The 19101-nt window shown below is 43.1% G+C and overlaps 2 protein-coding genes across 2 annotated transcripts in view; one reads left to right on the top strand and one right to left on the bottom strand.

Annotated features, from left to right (window-relative positions):
• Positions 1-3197: 3197 nt before the first annotated feature.
• smim13 (small integral membrane protein 13) lies at positions 3198-5879 on the top strand. Its single transcript, XM_068333061.1, has 2 exons — positions 3198-3675; positions 4654-5879. Exons 1-2 carry the CDS (start codon positions 3600-3602, stop codon positions 4842-4844), a joined length of 267 nt encoding a protein of 88 aa, XP_068189162.1. The 5' UTR covers positions 3198-3599; the 3' UTR covers positions 4845-5879.
• A 6882-nt stretch (positions 5880-12761) lies between these two features.
• nedd9 (neural precursor cell expressed, developmentally down-regulated 9) overlaps positions 12762-19101 on the bottom strand; it is a 29632-nt gene continuing 23292 nt past the window's right edge. The window contains exons 3-7 of the mRNA XM_068333210.1: positions 17135-17233; positions 16409-16546; positions 14118-15293; positions 13927-14016; positions 12762-13358 (exon numbers count right to left, since the gene is read on the bottom strand). Coding sequence (XP_068189311.1) covers positions 12822-13358; positions 13927-14016; positions 14118-15293; positions 16409-16546; positions 17135-17233 — 2040 coding nt within the window. The 3' untranslated portion in view covers positions 12762-12821. The remainder of the gene's footprint in view (positions 13359-13926; positions 14017-14117; positions 15294-16408; positions 16547-17134; positions 17234-19101) is intronic.

Below are 19101 nucleotides of genomic sequence, written 5' to 3'. Positions count from 1 at the left end.
GATTTTGAAAGTGTGTTAATAACCTGAATGTGAACTATTAGTAACTAAAACCTGCACTCACAGAACTACATGTATTTCACTATATTCTGCCAATAGCATTCTTTTATCAAAGGAGGCCTCGCTTCCCATCATAGGCTGAAGCCCCCCAAAATTGATATTACTCCCCACCCTCTGGTGACAGTCCTGAGTTAGAGGGGCAAAGGCTAATGGAACTGTCAAAGTCCAAATTAAAAAGCAATGTTTTAATGATGTTGTGTTAATGTTGTAAGGGTGAAATGTGTGTTTCTAGATTTGTGTGGCTGGAGCAGCATTGTGTTTTATCAGTAATGTTGCACCAATGCCGGTGTCATCATGCCCCCAGCTGTTTTGAATGAATTCTGTTCTCTGGCTTCTTTGCACCATCAAACACGTCATGGATGAACTGGTGATTTTAATTCCATGTAAGAGTGAATAGTTGTTTCTCTATCTGTGTTTGACTTTTAATGAAATGGTGATGTGTTGTGGGTGGACTGCTCCTCTCACACACCACCAAGAAAAAAAAGATTTGTGATGAGCGAACCCTTCATCAGGCTCTAGATGTGTGATAATGCCTCCTTTTGCTGGATGCATTGCATGGATGCATATTCCCTGTAAATAATGGGTGAGTTTTTTACCAACTTGAGTCATTCACCACCTTCTCTGCTGTTGGTCTACAAATCATTTAATCTCTCACAGTAACAGGTTGCAACAGGTAGCTGGAATGGCAGGTAAGATAATGTGTAATAAACGTGTGGGATACGTTAGTATCCGACATGTTTACTTCATCATCTTTGTTTACTTCATCATCTACAAAGAAACAATGCTTTATACCTAAAGGTCAGGTCCAAAGCACTGATGGCTCATTATAGTATCATCAGTATTTTTAAACTACAACAGTGCTGCTACAATTAGAAATTGGACCATTGTTCTCTGAAGTATGATGATGTGAACACAAATACAGCAGAGTTCTAGGGAGGGACAACCCGGTCAGTAATTAAAAAACATGAAATAACAGGCATGTTGTGACGGAGTTTTCTTACAGCCAGTCTATAATCTACATTTCTGTTAACTTTCACCCTGACCTGAATTGTTCTCGATGTTGGTGAATGTCTCCATAAATCTAATTACATTGTGGCTTCGTTTCCTGCTATGAAGTTCACAGAGATGTAGATAAAAGAAGGACAAAACAATGCAGATGACGCTCCAACAGGAAAAGAGAAAAGACCAAACTGTTCACTTTTGAGATTTGCTGTGTTATTTTAACATGCTGTGAAATCTGAATCTATGGGGTGTTAATGTTACGTTTACAGCATCGGGATAAATCCTCTTGCCATGTTCATGTGTTTGCCCCTTGACCATGGTCCTGAAGCCTAATTTGGACATCTTCATCATCTTCATATTCCACATTGTGGCTGGTACAGAAAAATAAATGTTTCATGTCTTTTCAAGTATGTATTACATTTGAATGTTAAACTGTTTGGAATTTAGTCTCTTGGGGCCTACCTCAAAAGAATTTGGCCGGGTGATTGCTTAATCCCGCAGTGCACTGGTATCGTCCTCATTATATATATACATATTAATATACTGTATATTAAAAAATATATGTGTGTGAGTGAATATACTGTATATGAATACATATTCATTCATTTTCACAACCACTTCATTCATTTTCATGTACTGCCGCTGTATCTGCTGTAGCGGGTCAGGGGGAGCTGGAGCCTATCCCAGCTGGCATAGGGCATGAGACACTCCGGGCACGACGTCAGTGCACCGCGTAGCCACCTACAAAAACATGCAAACACGCAAACACACACTCACTCCTACGGGCAATTTTGGGACTGGCCAATCAACCTGAAGCACATGCTTTTGGAGGTGGGAGGAAGCCAGAGAACCCGGAGAGAACCCACGCAGACACGGGGAGAGCATGCGAACTCCGCACAGAGCGGGACTCGAACCCGGACCCGCCGTATATATATATATATATATATATATGCATAACTGCATAATATATATGCATAACTGCATAACTGCAGAAGCTCCACCGATCTGTCTGTCAGTCTCACGTTCCATCCTTCCCTCACTCGTGAATAGGACCCCAAGATACTTAAACTCCTCCACTTGGGGCAAAGACTCTCCACTGACCTGAAGAGGGCACACCGCCCTTTTCTGTTAGAAAACCATGGCCTCGGATTTAGAGGTGATGATCCTCATCCCACATGTGTCACACTCAGCTGCAAACCATCCCAATGCACGCTGAAGATCTAGGTTTGATGAGACCAAAGGAAAACATTGTCTGCTAAAAGAAGAGATGGAAGTCCTTTTGTCCCCAAACCGGACTTCCTCCGGATCCTGGCTGCGCCTAGAAATTCTGTACATTAAAGATTATGAACCAGTGATAGAGGGCAGCCCTGCCAGAGTCCAACATGCACCTGGAACAGGTCTGACTTACTGCCAGCAATGTGAACCAAGCTCTGGCTTCGGTCATACAGGGACCGGACACCCCTCAGCAAAGGACCCCAAGCTCCCGAAGCACTCCCCACAAGATACCATGAGGGACTCGATCGAATGCCTTCTGCAGATCCATTTATGTATATATAAACCATTTATGGGCGGCACAGTGGCGCAGTGGTTAGCACTGTCACCTCACAACACAGCAGACCTGGGTTCGAGTCCTGCTCAGTGTGGAGTTCGCATGCTCTCCCCGTGTCTGCGTGGGTTCTCTCCGGGTTCTCCGGCTTCCTCCCCCCTCCAAAAGCATGCACTTCAGGTTGATTGGCCGTTCCAAATTGCCCTTAGGAATGAGAGTGTGTGTGCATGGTTGTGTGTCTTTGTGAGTGGCACTGCGGTGCACTGGCGTCGTGCCCAGAGTGTCCCCCGCCTCACGCCCTATGCCGTCGAGATAGGCTCCGGCTTCCCGTGACCCGCTGCGGCGGATATAGCGGTGGTAATCTGAAGATGACATGACATGACATAACCCATTTATGTCTATATGTTCATGTATAAACCATTTATGTTCTATATGTTCGTTGAATGACCGGTAAATGGTTTGTATACACTTAAACTATTTATGTCTATACATCTACTGCCGACAGAAGTCATAGGAGACGTAGAAAATGAGAAACGATTACGAGGTCTGAAACTTCATTACCCAGAATGCAACTGAAAGTTGCGCAGGCGCGTGTGAGTCAGTCGGTCTCCTGACGCCGACGTTGTTATGTTAACCCAGTTATTTTAGTTAGTTCCTGCCTACCTCGTCTTCGCGAACCAAGAACCACATGTTGCAGTTATGTAGCACAAAAGAAAGAAGGACTTTCCCCGCTGCTAACAGCTAACGCTAGCCCCTGTTGCTGTCCTCCCGCGCGGCTCAGTTTGTCAACAAGCTAGCCTAGCTGCTAGTTAGCCACATGGTAGCAGAGCAGCTGGAGTGAGTTGGCGATGAGCGGTGTCCTGTTTTTGTCACGGCTCTCTATTTAACTCGGCGGCCAGGCGGCAAATCTCGCTTCCTTTCCGTGAAGAACGGAGCAGCGAACACATTACGTCCGTCTCCTTATGCTGGTGCTGCTTTCAGGCATCCGGCTAAGATGTGGCGGAGTGTCGGGCTTACGTTGCTGGTCATTGTGGCTACTATCGTCTGCGCGCTGCTCTTCATGCTGTTCGGTGAGTTTCTTGGATATAATCTAGATAAGTTTCCTACATAACTCGATAAAAACCTGAACTATTTTGTTGCTGATTTAGCTGGTGCCATCGGATTGGTAAGTAAACACGTTTACCCCTCCTGAATATCTACAAAGCTTCAAATTCTCTTTTAACAATGAAGTAAAATCAGCATTGATTCTCCTACAAGGTTAGTTAAACGGTCTGACCCCAAAGTCCAAATATTCTTGTGAAGCTTCTAAATCAGGTCACATTGTACTGAATGACCGGCAAGTTTCGATTTCAGTGGAGTTTCTATATTTATCAAGGGAGTGGGGGATGCTGGAACACAAACATGGCTGCTGCCCTCTGGGCTGCAGCTTGATGTTCACTGGGTTTCAGACCAAACCAGTGCCACCAGTGCTGACGCGCTACATCTGGTGGGCCTTCAGCTGGTCACACGTGAAAATCTGGCTCTTCAAGTATGTCGAATATTGTGGCTCGAATAGCAAACAGCCACACAAAAGTCTCCTTTGACGTTCACTGGCTGGAAAAAATGCATCTGCTGTCCCGAAGAAAAATCCAAGATTCCATGAAGTACAGTTATTTTGTTTTGCGAAAGAAAAGGTACCGTTCCAACACGTTCCACAAATGTTCTGGGAAAGTTCTTTGTTGGGGTCAGCAGACAGAATATTGCCTGGAAGAATCTATTAAATTTGAAGCATGATTTTCTTTTTTATACGAATAAAGTGTATTTTTCAATTTTTTCCCCCCAAAAACCACTACTCATTGCCACAAAATTTAGATGTGGGACATCAGTCAGCAAAGCTTGTGGGATTGTTTGGCCATGGTATTTGCTCTGCAGATTATAGCTTTTGTCAAGTGTGTTTGAGGATAACAAGGTTAAATATGGGAAGTTTGAGCATTGGTGGGAAATTTATTTTTTAGACCAAAGCTTACCTCTGGAGCGCATCTGAAATGTTCCCCTTTTTTACCCCATAGGCTGGTATGTAGTCTGGCAGCTCTTCCTGTCCAAATTCAAGTTCCTGCGAGAACTTGTCGGCGATGCCAGCACCCCGCAGGCAGAAATGCAGCCATCCGAATCGAAGAGTGACCGTACAGCTAATGCCCCGATGCGAACTCGACCCAGGACTGCACGGCAAAGAGTTGCCCATCCGGATAGTACATTGTAGATTCACTAAACAGCTGCTGTGTATCATTCTCTTCTACTCATGAAACCTCACAACCGTCTACAAAAATGCTCGACCATCAGATCCGTCTCCTTCTGATCCTGCATTCTATGCGACACAAGAACTTTGTGGAAACTTAGTAGTTGGCCTTCCTCTTCATCAGGACACTTTAAACTGACCAGGTGGATCTCCTGGTATCAAAGGGAAAAGCCATTGAAGTAGAATGTTTGTCATCTGAGTTTTGACTAAGTACAGTTGTATGTATGTGTACTGAACAGTAGTGACTGATAGCATGAGTGCTCCATCACACATAGTAATGTATGACTTCTATGCTTGTTTATAATGCCTCTTTTAACAGATGTAAACTCTACTTTGATTAAAGTAGGAAGATAAATGTTAAAAAATCTTTAAAGTAATTTCAGCAATTGCAGATCAAATCCCTGAATAGGGATCTTGTCAGTTGAGTTTTATCAGTTCTTTGTTCTTTGTAACAAAGTGCAATGAAAGGAATGTTGATGCTGTCACTTTGTTGTTTCTTGCACAGTAAATGCTACATATGACTACCATCCGTTAGATCAGAAGACCTCCAAATAAGATAACAAGTGACACAATTTCATTCCACTTGTGTAAAGTGTAATCTCTTGTAACCTCTCCACCACCCTTACTAAAATATTTATACTTGAAGAGAAAGTTTCAAGGACTGTCTGAAGATTGTTAGTTTGTCCACATGAAGTGAAGCTATGTTCCTGCTGCCCCACCACATGGGTGCTGGAACCAGTTCCCTCTGCCTCTGTGTGTCCCAGTGCCTGTCGAGATGGCGTCCGCTGTTTGTTCCATGACCTCGTTTTGTATGGCTGACAGTAGCTCAATTGTAATTACAGAGCTAATCAAACTGACCAGGGCTGTAGTCCATATCTATGTATCATTCTCCCTCCAGGTAAAAAAAGCTCCTGTAACTCCTGCACCTTTGTATCAGCAGTGATTTTTTTTTTTCTTGTTCAATGGAGCGCTGGCTTCAAATAAATGCCATAAAAATGCTGAGTTTGTTTCATGAGTTGGTGAGGAAAAAGTGAGTCATGCTTGCTGACATGACTTAGAGAAGTCGAGTAAACATAAAAAGGCACATGTAGTGCTTCATTCCACGAAACAAATTAAATATTAGCCTTTTTGAAATCTATTTAATATTTGAGCAACTAGACTTGAAACAGAACATTAAGTGATTACTCATTTGGCTGCAGAAAAATCTAATGGTCATTTTTATCTGTTATGTGGAGTAAGAAAAATCAGCAGACTAACCTCTGCTGGCACACAACTGATCACCAGGCTGTTACTTATTCATTATTTGGTCCAAAATATCAATTTATTAATCCTAATGAAGGAAAATACTTTCATATTGTGTGAGAATGTTGCTTTTGAACACGATTAATTGTAACAAACCCTTGACTGAGTCCAGAAATTGCTCTTCCAGCCTGGAACATGTGGTGCAGAGGTTAGCTTGGCTGCCTTTGACCTATAATGTGTGGTTTGTTCTGTAGGGGAGTCTGCATGCTCTCTGGGTCTTTGTGCAGCTTTCTTCAGGCTCAGACAGTTAATGTAATTCTGTGTGAAAAAATATGGGCATAGCGGTAGAGAAAGATAAAGAGATCCAACAAAGCTCTTCATTTCATTTTATTCATTTATAATATCCTTCTACTGAAGTCTAAAATGTGAATCCAGAAAGAATTTTTTGTAAACATTAAAGCTGTTAATACTCGTTAAATAGCCAAGGTTTTAGATGTTTCTCTATGCTTGATCTCAGGCGATTCAGTGCCTTCACTTTATTTGACATACCCCAATTTGACCGCAAGGTGGCAGTATGGCGCTGCTGGCACGCAGCACGCCCTCAAACAGTTTAAAAGAAGTACAGTATATATTCAGTTCAGTGGTTGTGGATAGAATAGGCTACAATCATTTATTTTATTTTGAAACGATATTAAAGCTAATTTTACTTAAAGTTGATGAGTTTTGCAAAACTGCTAAATCTATAAAAGCTATAAGTATCGGCCATAGCAACTCAATTTTTGATTGTCCTTTGAGCCATTTTCTACATCACCACAGAATTTAAATAAATGTGTTGTTTTTGTTTTATTTTTTTCAGAAATTCAACTAACAGGCAGGCAAACATCACAGGAGGTAATAAACATCAAAAATAAAGCACACATAAAAACACATGTTCTCCAGGTCTTTCTGGACACTTTATGCTTTGCTGGATGTTTTCATATTGTAGCCATGAATTAACGTCCAGATATGAATGCAGTGCATTAATCTACCTTATGCATAATGTAATATGAGTCTAGATTTAAAATAGCATTTTAGCCTTTGGCAAGGCTCAATCCATTTAAAAGTTCTAGGGACATTAGTCTAGTCCTAAAGTGCATATACTTAATACAAAGCAAGAATAAAATGTCACCGTAAACAGAACAGAGGAATTCTATTTTACTCTTGGAAAGGGTAGAACAGTTACTTAAATATTCTTCTGACACTATATAAAGTTCAAATGTATTGGATTTCTCCACAGCTTGTGGTTTTTAGACCCTTTTCTCTGCCAGTCAGCTCTTTTCAAACTCAAATTACTATTACTCTCATGACTTAAACACAAACTTGTCCTGAGTCCACAGTTATAAATTTACATGTGCAGTCTGGGAACCAAAGAGCGGCATGAAAACAGTCAGGGTTGGAAGTAACTAAATATATTTCATCAAGCTCTGTATTTAAGCACAGTTCTGATGTACGTCTGCTGTAGTTTCTATTCTGTGTTTCTTTATGTTTCTATCCCTCTGCATCTCGGAGGGAAATCATCCAATCTCCTGAAACTAACATTATTTACTGAATTGCATGCAGGTTATAAATACAATAATTATTTAACTTAGCAGTATATTAATCAGTCAAATTAGCTTTATTTTGGTGAAACACCAAACACTGTAGGAGTCATTACAATGCTGTGAAAAAGAACCACTGCCTCACCTGATTTCTTCTATCTATGTGTGTTAGATCGTCATGAATCAACTTGGGTAATGTAAATTTTAAACTTATGTGATATAAATGGAACAGGTTATTGAATACTTCCAACCACCAGTGTAAAAAAGCATTGATCTTCCCTGACCTCAACCTCTAGTTGCGTCACCTTTACCCAGAAGCCTCTGATATCTGGACAGGCTCTGACATCACTGTGGTGGAATTTGTCCCACTCTTTGCAGAGTTGATTAAAATCAGGGTTTTTTGATGGCGAGGTCCCACCACAGCATGTCAGTGGGGATCAGGTCCAGACCTTGAGTAGGCCACTGTTAAACTTGAATTCTATTCCTTTTGAGCCGTTCTGTTCGAGCTTCTGCTCAGATTGGTGACGTGAACTTCTCCATGATTTTCTGCTGGAGAGCAGACTTCATGTTTCCCTCATTTGTTGGGCGCTGCTCTGGCCCTAAAGCATGAAATCATGCCCACAACATCCCACTGCCATCTCCAGGTTTGACTGCAGTTATGCTGCTCCCCAGATGTAGCTTTTGACCCGTCTTTCAGCATCTTTGTCTTCATAGCTTTCTAGTTTTAGCATCTTAAAACAAATGATCTATTTCACATGGAAAACTTTGCAGCAATTGCTTTCCTGACCCTTAAAAGAAATAAAACTCAATGGCACTTTTGTGAGAACTAACAGAGAAAGCAGGCATAATTAAGATGCAGTAACTTATTTGTTTCACTGTGCCATGATTTAGATGTAGATTGTCTGCTGGAAACGTGGAGGGAACCAAGCCACCGCTGGTTAGACGCTTGAGAGACAATCCTAACTAATAGTTTTATTAATTCTAATGATGCCACCAATCCCTCAGATCTGGCTCCATGTGCTTCTCCATGCAGCTGGGCCCTTTTTAGAGAAAAGACGGCCCTGCTGAGCTGCGAAGCTGTAATTTCAGAGCCTGCAAATACTTTTACAGGAAATGATTGTGGTAAGCCAAGGAAATGACATGGACTGCAGTCCTCTCTCTACAAATGCAGCCAGACCTGAACGTGTGCTCTGCTGCTGCTGCTCCTGGATGTCGGTGTCGTTTCGTTAGCTCTCTGAAACCCGTCGCTCTGACCTCACCCCGCAGACAGGTGAAACGCTGACATCTTGATTGCCGATGCTCGCTGCAATTTTCCATCTCAGCAGTCAGTCCAACACCTGTTTGCTGTTTCCCTGCTTGACTAGACAGTGTCTCATCGGGGAAAGTGGAGACAATTGGTGCAGGGGATTGAACAAAATGCAGCTTCAGCTCTCTGCAGCACCTTGTGAGCTTGTGCAATTGTGGTAAACCAAAGCCAGCCATTTATGAGATGTTTGGCACACAGCCCCTGATGACAGACGCTTTTGCTGCTATTGACTGCAGGACTTTGTGTTTCCAGGCCAAGGAGACTTCTAAGAGCAGCCATGGGCTAAAATAACTCGTTGAATCACCCATATCACCCCAGGACATTGATTAAGCAGCCAAAAGCTATTCTCCCACTTGTTTGGAGCCACTGTGTTTGGACACGTCATTATGACTTCACTGCGAAGGCCAAACAACAGCTAAACAGAAGGATGGGAAATATTCATTAACCATTTTCTAAAAGATTTAAGGCATAAAGTTATATTTATCAGTTGTTTGTAAAATATAAATCAAGGAAGAGCACGTCTGGATCTGCAGCATGTCAATGAAGCTATTCCTTAAAAGAACACCCTCAGTGGAGTGGAGCATGGTGTTGGTTTAGTGATACTCTGAGACTGCTTTGTTTCCTGTCACACTGTGGAAACCCAGAGCATGTATAGGGTGAAATGGATTCCATCAAGGATCAGGGAATCCTAGAAGAAAACATCTCGCTGTCTCTGAGGACGATGTAACCCTGGTGTCACTGGATGTTCCAAAGAGACAATGATCGCAAGTAGACCACTAAGGACTGTTTTCAGGAGAAGTCCTGGATCATTCTGGAGCAGCCTGGACACAAATCACCTGGGCAAAGGCAGACATAGCTTTAAAACACACTAACAGTCCACAAATGGCATTCTATGTCTAGGAGGAATGGGCTAAGAATCCCCAGGAACCCTGCCAGATGCTATTGTGTGGATATGCCTCACACTTACAGAAAGTCACAGCAGAGAAAATGTTCCAAATTCTTAAGACTCTTGGTGTTAACTTGGGTAGTCCCTTTTGACAAAGTAGGAAGCCATAAAAATATAAAAAGAAGACTCTACCTCTTTCAATCAGTCTGAACACAACTTTATGCCAACTTTTTTCAAATTCACTGCTTCTGTAGCCTGAGCGAGACTTTTAAAATCTGGGCCTGATACCTCCTGATTTACTGTGACTGTCTGCTGTTTGGGTTAAATGGGAAACCTTTTAAAGTCATTGCAGATTCCTTCTTTTCTAATCTCCCAGGAGAGCAGAGAGAGGAATGCAGCGAATAATAAAAACACTTCAATTGTTTGTACGGGCCAGCCCGCATGAGCTTGAAGGACTTCTAATGAGATTTCCTGATTGGGGGGGGTAAAGGGGCGGGGAGAAGTCTCACTGCTGACATAGGTGGGAAGAGACCACGTATGAATCACAATGAATGAAAGGAAGGAAGAAAACATGGTTTGTTATGTGTTTCACTCACTGAACCATAGAAAATGTGTCACAAATGAAAAACATGTTCCTCACAAAAGAGTCCCATTCTTTACTTGGTACTTTTTACTCTCGTAATGTCACATCTCATGTTCTCAAAGCAAAGCGAAGAAACATTTGGCTGATACCCCATCCGGCAGAGAGAAATCCTTCCATCCTTAAATAACCAAATTTTAAATAAAAAATCCTTCTTATATGTTATTGATTTTGACAAGATGCTGGGTTACAGCTAAACCTCCATCCTGCAGTCGTGCTTGTGGCTGTTTGGGGTAAATTATCTCCTCATGTCTCTATAAAGTTCTTAAATTGTTGACCACCGTCTTCGAGTGAAGACTGAGGCGAAATTAAAGCCTACTCCAAAACGGATTTACATTCAACGTCAAAGCAGAAGACAGACTCAGAAGGTTCAGCAGAATAAACCGACCCCTCCCCAAGGACAAAAGATTCAGGTTGTCAACCATTCATGTAGTTTGCCATTGCTGACCTGAAAATTGAGTAATTATGAAGGATAATTGTGGCATAAAGCTTCATGTAAGGACTGAGTCAGAACACCGTCAGGTGAGGAAGACTGCAGTGCAGTGTGATTTTCATTCCTTTTCTTATTTAGATCTGGTTTGTGGGTTTATCCCAGCTCACCACAGGCAAAAGGTGGGGTACACCCTGGACAAGTTGCCAGTTCATTACAGGGTCAAATAGAAAGCCTGACACCTCACAGTCATACCCGCAGCCAGTTTAGAGCAGTGTTTCTCAACTGTTTTCTGTTAAGCCCCCCTAGAAAGAACTAAATATTCTCACCCCCCACTCTCCTTGCACACTCTTTAGTGTGTGCATGCATGTGTGTGTGTGCGTGTGCACGATTGTTAAAAAAAAAACAACCCCTAGCATAGCATAGCAGAGGCGTTAGTACTCCCTGTGCGGACTATTAATTACAGTTAATGGCACATGTAGACGTGAAAGTGCCACTGCCACCTACTGTGGTGGGTGTCCAATTACACTTCATTCTGGCACGCCAAAAAAAAAGCAAATGGTAGTTTCGTCATGCATGTTCACTGGGAGCATCTCCTCTTGGAAGGCATGCCCCACTATTTGATAAATCACAGATCCAGAGTGACCAATCCTTACTTCTACATTTTTGGATGTGGGAGGAAGCCGGAGAATCCAGACAGAACCCATCTAGACACGGGGAGGACATACAAACTCTGAATACAAAGGCCCAAGGTGGAATTGAACCTGTGACCTTCTTGTTGTGAGGCAACAGAGTTACCAATTCTGCAGAGTGCTTTTTTTTTCTTTAAACTGGAGCCATGTTCTGATGCAATTTTTTTTTTTTTTTGATTCATTTCAGCTGTATTTCATGGTCTTCATCTGATCAGCTGGATTCCAAAATAAAATCTTGTAGGTGTCCCAAGTTTACATCCTGTTTGCAAAATTCCACAAAAGAACCACATGGTTGTCTTTATTTCCTTATCAAACTTTTACCTTTTCTTGTATGAAAGAGACCTCTGAATCTGGCAGTAGATCCAGATAAAGAGGTCACCCACTGTTTTCCTTTCTCGCTTTCTTAATTGCTACAACCTGAAAAGCAACCGGGTTTATTGACTTTAAGTAAAGTTGGGACTTTGACAAAGGATGCACTCAACTAAGGGCTCTGGTAGTTTCTTAGATGATGTTAGACAATGCCTCTAAAAAGGAAAAGAAAAAACAATCAGTATGACCATATGACGACACGATTAAAAATATGGCTATTGTAACCTCGACAATTTAGGTGGGAACTAGTACATTAAATCTGTTAAGTTGGAAGAATGAAAACAAGCGACTCGGTCACATGGTTAAGAACGATCCTTTACTTTGTGGCGATTCCACACACATATTGACATTAACATGATTTACACGAGTTACTGTCACACCCAGCAGTAAGACACATCAACGGCCGATTACAATGAAAAAACAGGACTCATCTCATAAGGTGCTTTATAATATGAAAAGGGAATGTTATGAAAAACATCTACACAACCTTACAGAGAGAACGACAACACTGCATCTACATATATATTCATACCATAATATAAAACAATCTACACAAAAATAGAGCAAATATTTACACAACAGATTATTTACAACATCCAGAGTAGGTTTAATGATGAGGAGCAGTATACTTACTGGAATTATATATATATATATATATATATATATATATATATATATATATATATATATATATATATATATATATATATATATATATATATATATATATATATATAAAAATTTATATTAGGTTAATGTCCAAATGAAATGAGACGTAGCGGTGCTTGGTGGCGGTGAATCACAAGCTGTTCAGCTGCAGCAGCTGCTCCTTGAACTGCTGGGCGTGGTGCGAGAGGTCGGTCACTCTGTCCACCATCTCCTGGATGGCCGCCGTGTTCGGGTAGTTCAGGGCTGCCGTTTTCGTAGCAGCCACCACCGTCTTTAGCAAGTCACACAGCACGTTACTGGAGTTCATCACCCTGTTGGCCACCTCTGGGGCCGTAGCCTGCCTGGACAGAGTGTCCCCGATGAAGACTAGCTTGTGGGCGCTGAGGATGACGAACTTGCTGTGAGCCACGAATATGCGAGGAGGCTGGCCGGCGCTGACGCAGCTGAAGAAAGCATCCACGGCACTGAGGAGCGTCGCAAAGTGCTGCCCACACTGTTCCGAGTAGAAGCCCAGCAGCTGGCGATCCCTGGCGCACACGTGGGTGGTGGGGGACGGGGAGGGGGAGGAGTCCGAGGGGGAGGCCGATTGTTGGTGTGGGACCCATTGGGTGATGTCGTTCTCCACAGGTTTGGTCACTTCCTGCTCCAGCTTCTTAAACTGATTGATCTGAGAAGAGAAACAAGATCCTGATTATTTTCCAACCATGTTTGTCTACATGTATGAAATTGACAGATAGGCCAAGCAGCAAATATGTCCAGCGATTATTTACTGTAATTGTTTTTTCAAGCAATACCAAATATTTGTTGTTTTCAGCACCTGAATTTAAGATTTGTTGTTTTTGAAGGTTGGTCTGTGATTGACGATTAATGCTGTCAGAAAATAGTGAGCAGTTCAGAAATCCTGCTCAGCGACTCTTTTCCTATATTTTTTGACATCACTCTTGAAGCAGGACAGATTTCTCTCAGGAAACTCTTGAAATGCTCTAACTGCAACACAAACTGTTGAATAGTGACATGCTGGCAAGAAAATATGTTTCCAGGGACTCCTATTCCTAGGTTCTTTATCTATATTTCATGCACAGCGAGAGGCGACATCTGGCTGCAAAGAGGCTTCAAATGTTCCGCCTCTGCACCCATGAGACCCAAAAGGTCTCCCGCTATCTGTATCTGATGATATGGTATGAATGCATAAATATTGATAACTGATTTGCGTGGGTCGTTATGCCGTCTCTCACCTGGTCCTGGCCCAGCTGGATCTGACTCTGCTTAATAATGTTCTCCTTATCCAACAGCTCCTTCTGCTGACGCTCAAAGTCGTCTTTGCCCTGCAGAGATGAATAAATGAATGAGACCGGAAAATAAATACAAGTATAATAGGAGCTAATGTTGCACACATAGGAGTTTCAATACAACCTAGAGGACCTACCTGCAGGTGTACATAATCGTAGTCCTCCATCCAGCTTTTCACACACTTCTCACTGTTCATGTTGTCTTTATCTTGGCTGGAGGGAACTGGGAAGGGCTTGGTTTGTCCTCCGAAGCCTTCATTATCGGAGGAGGGGGAGGTGAGCGGGTGGATCATGTTCTCCTCAGGTGAGCTCCCGACAGAGAACGATCCATCCACGTGTATCCGCCTGAAAAGCAGCTCGGCGTTGCCGCATATCGTGGAGGCCAGCTGCTTGGCGTCGTCGGGGACGGTCCTGGAGACCATGACGAAGCGATCCAGGTCGTCGCTCTTGTGGTGGTGCTTGCCAGATGACGCCAGCGCGTTCAGAGCCCAGCAGCAGTTTTCCAGCGCCTGGTAGATCTGCAGGAGGATCTGTTGTGAGTCCTCCAGGCGTCCCAGCTGCCTCCTCAGCTTACTGTGCAGACTGGAGTCGGACAGAGCCGTGGCGTTTGCAGCAGCTCCTCTACCAAACACTACAAAGTCCCCCAGGGCGGCCCGGATCCTGTCCAGCACCGTGCGGACATCGTTGGCGTGGCGCTCCATGAAGGGGAAAGTCCTCCAGTGAGGTGAAGCGGCCATTGAATGCAAAGCCCCAACCGAGGCCTCCACCGCCTGCTGCAGGCGGTACAACCGCTGCACAGCGGCGTCCACGTCCAGAGCGAGGCGGCCCTCGGAGCCGGAGCCCGTGGAGGACGAGGAGGTGGACATGCTGCTGCGCGTGCTGCCGGTGCTGGAGAACGATAGGCGGTTCACGCCGTCTGTCACGTCCGCCGCACCGCGAGCGTCCTGGGCGGGGATGTCGTAGACGCCTTTGCTTCCGTCTCTGTCGGTGGGCGAGGATCTGAGCTGGGGGGGCTGCGGCATGCCGCGGGGGATGTCGTACACGTCCTTCTGAGACCCCGCCCCAGACAGAAGGGCGGGCGGAGGGACGTCGTAAATGCCCTCGTTGCCGTTGGCGTTTGGGTGTTGATGATGGGTGGGAAGGTCTGTGCTGGGGGGGAAATCGTAATGGGACTGGGGGCTCTGGGTGGGCTTGGAGAGGGTGGGCGGTGGTACATCGTAGATGCCCTCTGGTTTGTGTTTCAGGGGCTGAGGGAAGTCATAGTTTCCCTCCTGAAGGACAGGGTTGGCCCTGCAGGGGGGCACCGAGTAGACCTGCACAGGAACACAGGAAGACATCAATATATTGAAGGAAAAATAAATAAAATAAAATATGAAATAAAATAGATAATACACATATACAGTATATATATATATGTGTGTATATGTATATACATATACTGTATATACATATGTACAAACACACACACTGCTTATACAGTATATACTGCAAAACTTTACTGTTAGCAGCCTGGCTTTCCTAAACCAGCAGTGAGACATATTCCAACAACTAGATTATCTCAAACCAGGTCATTCCAGATTCACGGTGAACACGGCTGGTCAGTGATTCATTCCCAGCCACCCAACTGTATTTTGGGCTCCTACATTTGTTGATTGTAACTCTACAGAAGCTGCAGATGGAAACAGTTTAGTTTTTTTTTTCTTTTCACAAATCCACTTTTCTAATTGCAGGAAAATGAAGAAATCGGTAAAAGCGAATGTGTGTGAGATTGAGGAAGTGAAAGGCCTTCTGGCTAAAACGACAACACCTCATTTGAAACCCTGCATTTTCTTCCTGTAATGCCGAGTCGAGAACACAACTAAACATTAACCCCCGTCTGACTTGACGGGGCAGAGTGTGTGTGTTGTGACGTGAACGGCACACGGCGTGATGGGAGCGCTGTGGGGTGAATAAAACGCCGCCTGTAAGTGATTTCCATCAGCCTTGAAAGACGCTCCTTACAGCTAGGCAGGCCTGGCCAGGCTGTAATTAGAAGCGACATAAATAACAGGTCCTGGCAAACTTCAGGTTATTACTAACAAACTGATGGCGCTTCGCCTGGCCGGGTCTGGACGTCTGCTGAAACATTAGAGGCTCTGGAAACTTGTGTCCTTGACTTTTCGCACAGACTCAAGCGTTCTCATGGAGTTATGGTGAAAATCTTCTGGCAGGCAAAAGGTTTCATTAAGCGCCGCCACAGGAATGTCTTCAATATGACATCTGAAGTATTAGTCACTTATTACAGATGATTAACAGAAATACAAGGAACTGTGTCAATAAACATGGAATAACACTTTAACTCCTAAGAGCCACCACTTCCTTTGCTTTCTTTATTTTAAATTATGGCTGATGAGTCTTTTAAAATTGACTCCTTCAAATGTTCTCTTACCTCCTGTGAGGAGGGAGGGATGTCGTAGACGCCCTGCGCCCTGGCCTCCATCTGAGACAGGGGGACGTCGTAGATGCCCTGGTTTCTGGCGGTGCTTAGCTGAGCAGGGAACATCTGACCAGGGGGGATGTCGTACACCTGAAACACAAGAACCACGCAGGTTTACATTGATCCTGATCCTGATCCAGTTAGTTATTCATTTCCACTGACTTCATTGATTTGAAGTGAATATTATAAGTACTTTATTATTATTTCTGCTTATCTTGCTTTAAATTTTGTTATAATGTTATTCAAAATTTAAACTAGGACAACAAAAGTTAAAGTGAACTGGACAAGTTCTACTGAGGACCACAGGAACACCTTCTTTTAAATTAAATTCAAATTCACATTGGTGAATGACAGCAAAAAGTGAATATTACTACTATGTCATCACTGAAGTGTCAAAAATAACACAAAAAGCATTTCAATTTCAGAGATACACTAGTTTCTGTGTGCCAAAATGATTTATCTGATGTGGAGGCCAAAAAAAGAAGAAAAATATCAAGTAATGTGGATTAAAACATGTTAAGATTCAGTAACAAGACAAATTAGGACATTCTTTGATTGAACTTATTTTGTTTACGACCACAGCTGAGTTCTTGAAGAGTTTCTAGAATACGTCTTATACTTGTAGCCATAATGTCACCTATCAACATCCGACATGCTGCAGGAACATGAGACACCCACCCCCTGTGATCTGCTGGGTGGGACATCATAGACGTCCTGCTGGTTGTGCTGGCCTGGGCTGTAGGTGTAAGACTGTCCCACTCTGGTTGGGGTCACCACCTGTCCAATCACAGCAGGGGGGAGACAAACAGTTAGAACAAAACACCTGGGACACAACAGTATTCAATACAAACGACACAAACACCCCCCCCGCCCCCTCTACATCTGTTCTACTTTCTGTTTTTGCCCGTTTCGCGCTCAGTCCTCGTGTGACCCGGTGAATGTTAGTGATTACTGCTGAGGCCGATATGTTCTGACAAGGGAGACGAACCGATGTCCTTCTGCTTCAGACAAACAACCCAGAGATCACAAACTGGAGCTCGACGACAAAATATTCCCGCCAATGTTACAACTATTTACAGCAATCCATATCTTTTATTATTGTTGGTAACATAACAATAGACAATTTTAAAAGAAAATCAAATTCAAAATCAGCACACTGGAATAGATGAAAGTCTTTTTTTAAATCAAATTTGTGACCCACAAAGTGGATGAGAGGCTGAAGATGAACAAATGGTTTGACTATTTTCAGCTTTAAAAACTAAAAAAGAATTTTAAAAATTAAATTGAATTTATTTTTTGTCTTTCTTGTATTTTACTGTTATAAAACTCAACTCATTAGATGTTGACTGGGGAGACACAACGGCTTTGTTTCCACATTGGATGAAATTAATCAATTCACATTTCTTTGACTAAATGTGACACAGATGGGATTTTTTTTCAGGGCTGTCTGAACAAAGTCAGATCTTCTCTATTCAGATTGAAGTCACTTTCTTATGAGGTTCTAGATCAGACGCACATGTCAGATAACAGCCAAGAATGAGAACAGTCGGATAGATTCATACGCCGTCGTGTCCAGCTAGCACCAGTAGCATGGAAAAATAAAATGACCACAGTGAACAGTCACTGTCATTTAAGTCCAAATATGATCTGAGCAAAGAGAGTGAATTACAGTATATAATGTGAATTAGCTAGAAATGACCTGCAACAGCAGTTAGAGTCAGGTATTTATGTCAGTGCTGCTGCTTACTAGCTCGTCTGACCAGAACTGGAACCGTTTAGGAATCCCACTTTCAATTGAAATGATTGAAAGAGTGAAAGCAGAGCTACAAATCACCAGGTTTCTGTTTCAACCCAGCACTTCATGCTGGAAAATTGCAACTCAAGCTAATAAAACTAAATTAAACAGTTCAGGCGAGCAATAAAAAGAGCGAAAAGTTAGATTTTAGCAACATCAGCATCCCAGAACCTGAAAGTAATCATTGGGTCATTGGTACCTTTTAAAAAAAAAAAAAAAATCCAGATATTCTATGATTAAATATGTATTTAAAGTATTTTATACTGTGGTACAGACAAATTAGAGCGTGATTAAACACACAACACTAGTTTCACCTTCAGAGACATTTTTTGCCCCTGGTTATTCACATTTTCCCATCGGTGCTAATCAGTTCCCCCCACAGCTCCTGATCCCAATGTTTCCATTCCCCTTCCCCCCCGGCACCTTCACCCTGGAAGCAGAGCTGCAGACCTCCTCGCTGCGTCAGACAGACAGAGGAATGCGGGGAATGTCCTTTCTTAAAGCCAGCCATCCTCTCCTGCCCCCGCGCGCCAGTATCACCACACCGGTGCAAGCAGGGGTCATTAATGGGGCTCAAAAATAGGAACCATACGCATCGCTTCCTGGCAGAGGGAAAGTCTCCAGGGAGGCGTAAGACTTTAGTCTCAGTAAAGCCAACTTTTTATCCTGACGCCTTCTCTTGTACTGTGGAGGCATTACTTGGAGTGTGAGCGTGGAGGATGGGGAGGGGGGGGTTCCCGCAACTGACTCAGAATAGGATTAATGTTTGAGATGAAGAAGGGGAGGGCCAGACTGACTTTTAAAATACATTTAAGAAAAAAAAAAGTGGGAGTGGGGGGTGGTGAAAGGA

Source organism: Antennarius striatus, chromosome 14 (genome assembly GCF_040054535.1).
Source record: "Antennarius striatus isolate MH-2024 chromosome 14, ASM4005453v1, whole genome shotgun sequence".
Lineage (NCBI taxonomy): Eukaryota > Metazoa > Chordata > Actinopteri > Lophiiformes > Antennariidae > Antennarius > Antennarius striatus.
Note: the sequence above shows the minus strand (reverse complement) of the source record. Positions and strands in the feature narration are given on the sequence as shown.